The sequence below is a fragment of the Hylaeus anthracinus genome, unplaced genomic scaffold (genome assembly GCF_026225885.1).
Source record: "Hylaeus anthracinus isolate JK02 unplaced genomic scaffold, UHH_iyHylAnth1.0_haploid 2, whole genome shotgun sequence".
Taxonomy (NCBI): Eukaryota; Metazoa; Arthropoda; class Insecta; order Hymenoptera; family Colletidae; genus Hylaeus; species Hylaeus anthracinus.
In genome coordinates, this window is record NW_026534838.1 from 3599122 (window position 1) to 3608216 (window position 9095).

General features: G+C 38.5%; 1 protein-coding gene across 5 annotated transcripts in view; it reads right to left on the bottom strand.

The window, feature by feature from the left end:
* Positions 1–9095, bottom strand: part of LOC128893021 (LIM domain-binding protein 2) — a 175582-nt gene that overhangs the window by 7089 nt on the left and 159398 nt on the right. For all 5 annotated transcript variants that reach the window (XM_054153731.1, XM_054153729.1, XM_054153728.1 and 2 more), the window contains one exon: positions 1835–1937. In XM_054153731.1, the coding sequence (XP_054009706.1) occupies positions 1835–1937 (103 nt within the window). The remainder of the gene's footprint in view (positions 1–1834; positions 1938–9095) is intronic.

Consider the following 9095-nt stretch of genomic DNA (forward strand, 5'->3'; position numbering starts at 1 on the left):
ACCTTCCCGATTAAATCTATACTGGCTACCAGAAGCTTGGTTCGCGAAGTCACTATAAAATGCATGATACCTCGTTTACTTTTGCATTTACAGCAAATTCGTAAATAACAAAACATACTGAAAACAAAATTTGGAATCTTTTTTATCCCATATAAATTTACTCTACAACCCCTAATAACTGAGATATCGCTCATGATAATTCACCCCAGTGAAAACATCTTCGAGTCCAAAGGGTTGATCGTCGCCTCCTAGTAGGCCACTTGGCCATCGCCTAACAGCAATAACCGTCAACGGTTGTATCTAGACACTCGGTCGCGATGTCGACTCGCTATTCACCGGAAGCATCGAGCAGGAAAAAAGTCGATAACGACGCGATAGAGGGATAAAGACGAGATAAAATAATGTAGCGGCACCCGACACACGGGATACACGATGATAGCGTGCGACGTCTGGTTTCTGGGATCGGAAAATTCTACATTCAAGGACGTTCGCGCACCGCGGTGCATCTTATTGCATCTGTAATGCGCATCGCGGAACTGTCGTTCGCGCTCGTCGACGATGGGATGCGACGTGTAATCACGTTGTTACTGTGGCATTCGCCAATGAGAACGGAGGAGGCAACGGAGGACTTAAAATCCACCGACTGCAAAATTGCTCTGCGGTGGCACGTAATTATTTCGGAACTGGATGAATTGCGCGACGTATTGTCCGGTATAGGAAATATCGTTTGAAAAGTATCGTATCGTTTCCTGATACACGTTTTCCATCCTGTTTTGCAGGATAAAGAGGGACTCGGTCACTGCGAGGATCGGCGTTTCTCGCTTATCGTTAATTCTATCGAAAATCTGCGTGGAATGAAAAAGCTTTCAAATTTCACTCGCGGCAACTTTCGTCATTTGCGTTTTTCCTCGGAAAGCAGCGCTGTTCGAGATAGCGCACGCAGGTTCGCGAGCGTCCCTACGGCGCGCTGTCCACATCTAAGAGGATTTTGCGAGGTCACGTAGGTGTTAAGGTGGGCTATCCGATTGATACGCTTCAAGCTACGTCGCAATTATTTTGGCCGACGCCACGGAGAGAACTGGTTTGTATTTTGATTTGTTTCTGAAGGTATGATGGATTTCTCGAGAAGATATGTCCTGCGATTTAACGGAGATGGATGATTGATAGACTGCGGATTTTATGCATTTATTATATAAATCAATATAATAAACACGTGCTAAACATCACCACAAGGTGTTATGCAAAATGAATAACATTATAATGATTGTAGAATATATTCAGCGTACATTATGTACAATTTTACGTATGTTTTCTATATTATTGTACGTCATGAATGCATAAAATCCGCCGTCTAACGATTAATATTAAAATATTTTAAGGAACTCGGTGTGTAATTAAAAAATAAAAAAATCCAAATAAATTACCTCTTTTTACGTTTAAATAAAAATTCATTTTTCCGTGTTGACCCTAACTAAATAAATATAATGAATACAAACAAGAAAAAGAAAACATAATTATACATTTATTAATAAATACTAACCGTATTAATAAGAAAATGTTTCCAAATTAAATTTAAAGAAACAGGAGCAGATATATTTGAAGAACGTAAGAAAAATCAAGGTAACGTTACTGATGGTATAAATATTACAAAATCCTTATTTGCAATTATCAATCGACTCCTACTTTCGCTATAAAAAATATTTACTAAGTAACCGAAGCAGACTTTCTATAGTTTCGCGAACAAAATTCTTCACATAACAAACACATTGATATTTCTAAAAATTTAATATGAAAAAGAAGGTTTCTAAGGATTAAATAGTGATGGCACACTTACTGTATCTCTTGGGTCCATCCTCCAAGCAGAACGTGAGGGTCAAGGTCGCGTCGTCTTCGAAGAATTCGGTCGCGAATGCGTCCCACCAAAGGTTGTCGCTTTCCTGAAACAAAACGGAACGAAATCATGTAGTTTCCTGGCTAGTTGCACCCGACACGTTACACGACCGGCAATTACTATGCCAAGTGTATCGATGCTCGAGTGACGAGTCTCGAATTTCAACAGGCGATGTTTGAGATCAAGAAAACGATGTCTGTAAAATAACACAACAAGTCTCGACTTGCTACTTCTCTGATTCATCGTGGTTAAAAGACACCCAACTCGGGCTGGCACTTATGTTACGACATCAATGTGCACCGAAGAACAGCGATGCTCATAGAGGAGAAATTTTCTGCACATAGGTTAGACCTAATCCATCGATTTATCAATTTATCATTTTAAATGGAACGATACGTTTTTTTGTACAGTCGAATAGTGCGTTTTAAGACGAATTCACCGACCTATTACTCAAGAGAATTCAAAGTCAAGTTTGCAGGAAAATGGAAAAAAGGTGTGAATGTTTTATTTGTACTTTAGTTTCAAAATGATCCATGGATCCTGAACACGTTTGGTGTTTCGAACAATGTTTATGTCAACTTCCTATACAATCTACTACCCCAATTGTGTCCACAGAGAGAAGTCAGAAACGTTTCTGCGAGTAATCAATTATTTTCGAAGATATTCGACTGCATTATAATTTCCACCCTTGTGTAATCTTTTTGAGCTGGATCCGGTAGATCCGCCATTGGACGGCGGTAGTCGCGAGCGGGATTCGAGAAGGTCGATCGTTAATCTCGATGTTAATCTTTCTTTACGCGTAATCAGGTGTGCTCGATCGAGGAAGCGCCGGCGTTGCTTCCGTGTGAACGAATCGGGACCGAAGCAAGCAATTACTCGGCACGCGGGAAAGCGGACCTTGAACCAAGGGGGGCGGAGGGGCCGAACAGGTTGACTCGCGTGATCGAGCTTCGAGAAAACTGCCGAGAGATTTCACGACGAAATTCTGACCTCTTTCGCGGTAAATGCGTCCCACGGGAATCCAGCTGGCCGTGTAAACGGAGCATTTGTCACGACTTTTGGAGATTAATCCACGATTCTGCACCTGTTGACCCTGCATAACCCAAATTGTATTCGAAAGGGATACCAAGATACCATGAAAGTCCATCAAAGTCGAATCACTATAGAAGGTGGGCCTAGTAAGTGTAATTTTTATCTTATTTCATTTTACTTTAGAAAATTAGTCGAATGAACCCCCTCAAACCCTTTGATTGCTGGAAATTCTAAGAGGATTATAGGCGTGGACTTGGAAAAAATATCAGCTTGTAGAGAATGATAGAACGAAACTTTTATGTATTTACAGTTTATTCATGCGACGTTTAGTTTTAGAGATAAAAATTGAAAACTTAGGAGACCTCTTTCCTGAGATCTTGTAGTGGTTTGATTCTGTTGCTGTTGTTTTAAAGAAAGAGAGACCAACAGTCGAACAATCGAGTTTAAAAAAAATATCAGCTTATAGGGAATGATAAAACGAAACTTTTATGTATTCACAGTTTATTCATGCGACGTTTAGTTTTAGAGATAAAAATTGAAAACTTAGAAGACCTCTTTCCTGAGATCTTGTAGTGGTCTGATTCTGTTGCTGTTGTCTTAAAGAAAGAGAGACCAACAGTCGAACAATCGAGTTTAAAAAAAATATCAGCTTATAGGGAATGATAAAACGAAACTTTTATGTATTCACAGTTTATTCATGCGACGTTCAGTTTCACAAATAAAAATTGAAGACTTAGAAAGACCTATTGCCTGAAATTCAATTTTTACAACGAACTTCTAACTTTTCAATTTTTATTTTCCAAACTAAGCGTCCTATGAATAAACTGCAAATACAAAAAAGTTTCGTCTCATCGTCTTCCACAAGCTGATATTTTTGAAAAATTTATTTACCTAACATAAACACTTCCCTGATTCCTTACAATTTCGCAGCGACAAAAATTCCGGAAAATCGATGTTTATTAAATCGTTCGAACTAGAACATCCCTCGACCTAACATTTCCCAAAATATCCTCGAAAAAAAGCTCCTTCGAGATACAGTTAACTTCGGTCTCCGATAAATCTACATCCCCGTCATTGGTCGCTTCTCTCCAACCCTCTGTTTAGGCCGAGAAAAGACGGCGAAGCGAAGCGCGGGAAAATAATAATAAGAGCAAAGGGAGGACGGGGAGAGGGGGTCGTCGTGGGCGAAGCTGGATGCATAATTGAATGATAGCGCAGCGAACAAGTGCGGCCGAGAGCCAAGGGGTAGGTTCCCGCTAGCTAGAGGGGGTGAAATGCTATAATTTCAAGCCAGACAGTCATGCGTTATTCAGCGGCTAGTGTAGGCCTCCTCTGTCTTTGTTTCGTCCTTTCCTCGACCCTACTTTTGGTCCTTTTCATTGTGATCGCCAAAAGCTCGCGTCTTGCGAAGGCAATGCATCCTGGCAAAGGGTTGATCGAAGTGCAAAATAAAAACTAGAGAAGCGATCAACGGCGAGCGATGTCTCTTATCTGCAACCGACTTTCCACGCGTCTGATTGCGAGAGTAGAGTCAAATTTATTTCGCCCACCCTGTATATAAGTGAATTTTTAAATTTCAGGTATCGTTAATTTTGATCCATCCAAGGTGAGATTTCGTTAAGATGCTCTCTATTCTTTAGTGGAAAGTATAAGACACTTGGCGAAAATACAAGCTATTAATTATTATGTGAAAACAAGGAAATGTTTAAACAATTTTTTTTTTTAGATTTTTCGACCAGTACAGGGAGCAAAGCATGATCGCGTTTACTCGCGTTAAAATCGTCCAGACCCATCGATTTTCGGAGACCTCCGGGCAGCCAAGCGAAGATTTATTTCGGAACCTAAGCTGGACCGTGCCAAATCAAGCAAACTGTTGCCACTCTCGCGCAAATTGATATTTCTGGCCAACATTCGGTTCCATAGCGAGCCGAAATCGCCCAAGGAACGAGAATGGGACTGAGAAATCGTGCTAGTATAGAGATACGGACAATTATCGACGCGCCTGATGCGTTTTAAAGAGGGTCCAATACACGATAAATGCAAAACAGGTGTTAATAGTTTCGTTGCACTCCATTGCAGGGGTTGAGGACTCTATTCCGTTGATGGACGACAATTTCTTTTTCCAAATTATTTCGTCAAATTCTATTCCTGGCTACGAACAAAGTATGAAAATCTTTTTAATTTATAACGCTACATATTTCAAAATATATTTCGTAATTTTTATCGTGAGAATACTATTATTCTCGTCGGTACTCCGTATTGGAAATGTAAAATATCCGCCAGTCGCGACAGGGAGAACCATACTAAGAGGACAAGTATTAATTGTTTTACGTGACTACTTTTTATTCAGAAGAATTTACTCAACTTTTGTACAACTTTGAGAATATTTTAGACATGCTTTAAAGTACATTTAGAGATTTTCGCAATTCGTTTCACACAGTGCCTAAAATATTCTAAACATTAAAAAAGGCTACATAAATTCTTTTCTGTGAAAAAAAAGTGTCCTGAGAAACACTTATCGCTTGGCCTCCTAACACGGTGTTCCCCATTAATCAGGATGCCGTAGTTTTGGGTCGCCAGTGTCAGTGCTCGAGTGCGTGAAAACTAATTACCAGTTGTTGTTGCGTGGTTGCTGCACTATTATCGTATCATTATAAACGATACCGATACACCAGGAGCGCTGTCGGCGCCAAATCTGTATCAGTGTAGTAATAAACTGAACAATATAAAGTATACCAATATACTACTCGACAACTACTAACGCCTCGGACAATTCCATTCAACGTAACACCAATTATAGCAACCCGTTTGTTTATTTTGATGGGGTATATTTAGTAGGGAGCAATTACCATCGAGCAACGTCGATCAAATTCATCGTGATGATAAATTGGCGATAAGAAAGATCTTTCAAGAAACAAATCTTTCCATATTCCTACTCGATAACTCGTCGATAAACATTGATAACTCACCTTTCCAAATTCGTGTTTTCGTAGATACAGAATCGCAACTTAAAAGAAAGTATTATTTAATGTTTATTTTTCGAACGAAACGTCCTATTAATCAACTGTGACTGTATCGTTCCCTACAAGCTCATATTTTTATCAAATTCACACCTCTGCACCGCTCAAAATTTTCAGCGAAAATCGTCCCGTAGTCAGAAGATTAATTTCTCCGAGTTTTCCTTTAATTTTCGGAAAAGCGCGAACTTCTAAGAGCAGCGTTTAGAAAATACGCGAAAACGACTCCGCTTCGCGATAGTGATCAGCACGCGATTATCGTGCGTCGCGGGGGTTGGTAAAAATCGCTACAACCGGGGAAAAGCGCGACGACGCGCAAGAAATTCAATCTCGATCCTCCGACGCCGAGGGGGAGGATAAAAAAAAAAAGGAGGGAAAATCCGTCGCCCGGCGCCGGAGACACACAAATCATCGCTGATTTCCAGGATGTGTACCCGGACAAAGCGGCGAAATACGCGCTCTTTCGGCCAGCGTATTAGCCGGAGTTAAATTCAATTTGTCCAGGCCGAAAGTAGTCGGCCGCCAGAGAGGGTAAAAAAACGCGAAAATCCGAGTGGATGTATCGTAACAGAGACGAGGAAAATTCTTATCCGAATGAAAATTTGGAAAAAGCGAGGAAAACGATGGCGTCGTTCGTCCTGTGCTTCCTAAACGAACATTAGAATCTAAATAAAACTTCAACAGTTCGAGCGAGTGACTGAATGAATTGCTATGCTTGAAAAAATCGGAGGAAAATTGATGGGAAATTGTTGAAAGGAAAATCGAACGGTTTGAATTACGTGAAAGTTCTAACGGATATATACTGCTGTAATTAAGATTGTTAGACTGTGGATGTCTGTGGAGATTCATGTTTGTGTATGCATTAATTAAAAATATTTTCTGTCTGACAGTCATTGTAATAAGTGTTTCTTATTTTTGATATTTTATATGTTTATGCATTCGTGCGGATGGTGGTGTGAATAATTATGGGCTGGAAGTAATGTTTCATATTATTATGACTGGACTGCGGATTTTTATGCATTTATAAGAATGTGCTTATTTGAACGTACGAGACACTACAAAATGCACAGGTATGCAATCAAATTTAAAAAAAAAAAAAAATTGAATTTAGGCCTGACTCGCAATTTTCAAGTTTGGTCTAAAATTATCATCACGAGTCACACTCGTGAAAATAGTGCAAGGGATTAAACGAATGAAAGCTTATTCTTATCTATCTACGACTTAATAATTCTCGCTGGAGAGAAACAGAGATATACATTTAAACCTTTCTGGGAAGTTCGTGGGGAAAGTCGGTTCGAAACGACAATTTTTGTAAATTGTACATCGTTTGGCGTTAGGGAGACGTCTGGAAAATTGGTACCACACCAGGAAAACAGCGTCTTCCGAGTTCTGAAACTGTACTTCCGTAATGTTCTATGCTCGGCGGGCACTCCTCAAAAGTGGAACATCAGTTTCCAAACTTGGGTATTTCGAATTTAACGTTCTTCCGTATAAATTTGATTTTAGGGAATTATTCCGTGACTATTTATACATTCAACTGATGTATTTATTAAACTATCAGGTAGACTGGAAAGTAATGTCGTTTCTGTGAATCTCGATACTTATTTATCATTCATCAACACATTGTTTTTTATCGATTTGGCATCGAAAATTTGCACATTAGATAGCAAAAAGCTGTTGATAACGAGGGTGATTACATAATTGATTAAAAATAGAAATTTATTAAGAACGTGTTTGAATTTAATGTAAAAGAAATGACATTACTTTTCGGTTCCCCTAATATTATTAAACGATAAATTATACAATCTTATTTATTTTCTAGCTAAAGCAGCTACAGATTTTCTTCGATAATTTTCCTAGAAAAATTCCCCAATCGGCTGAGCCAATAAAATTACGAACACTTGCATCTAATGACTTCATTTGACGAAGGTTTCCAGAGAATAGAAATTTCCAAAGTATTTCTAGCGAGAGAGGACACTGAAAGGAAATGAGACACAAAAAGATAGAGAGAAACAAGCCGGCAGGAGAATCGTCAGCGTCGACTCTCCTCGAGTCTCCTCGATTCCGGTTCGATTCCGGCGGAGAAAACGAGAAAGAATCCGGCATAATTCCAGCCCGTTAGCAGGTACCAAAAACGCTCTATTCCAAACCTGCCATTCGCGAGACGAATAAATACTAGCTTCCAGTAAAAATTCTGTCCTATGGTGAATTAAACACGTGGAACTGGAGCTGAATTTTGAGCAATTTCAAGGAACACTTTCGTCTGTTCGAAATTGCAGTTCCAAGAAGAAAATGAAGACCGAAAATATCGAAGAATTAATAAAGAATGTAAAAGAAAAAAGCGAGACGATGGTTCGGAACGTAAACTAGCAACGAGAATTGAATTTTCGATTATTCGAAGTTATTATTCAACATTGTTGAATGTTATTCAATTACAAATATTGAATCATAGGAATGAATCATACTAGCGAGGAAAATTAAATTTTCAATTACTTGAAAATATTTGAAGACCATTCAAAAATTTTCAATTACTTGAAAATATTCGAAGACCATTCAAAATATTGAATAATGATTAAATATTTCAAGAATAATCCAATATTGTTCAATATGATATTTTTAATAACGTAATTGAATATTTTCAATAATTTCCCAATAATTGAAAATTATATTTTCCTCGTTAGTTTACGTCTCGAAGTATCGTCACGGATTTCGCTTCTCATTATTATTCTCTCCAGTTTTTAATATTTATTCTTCATTTTCTTCTACATTCTCTGGTAATAATACGAGTTAACCACATTCGATGGAATCTTTGGTTATTAAATAAACAGAATTTCTTTTATTCCCCATACACGATTCATTCTTCGAACTCGAGATCCTCCAATTATTCCGAGCAGTGTATCATCTAGCCTTTACACATTCTGTGGGTAACATTCGAAACAATGTCTCCTTGCTGGCGATACGATTTATATCCAACGTTTCCTATACTATGTCCAATTTAATACTTCATGTTCAAGAAAGAAAAGCAACTTTAGATATATTAACATAAATCTTATCGTCTCCCTTTAGTTCATATCATTCATTTTTTCTCAATTCTGCCAAGTGCTCCACAGTGTACACACATCTTTTGATCATATTTAGATTCGCTATATTAGTTC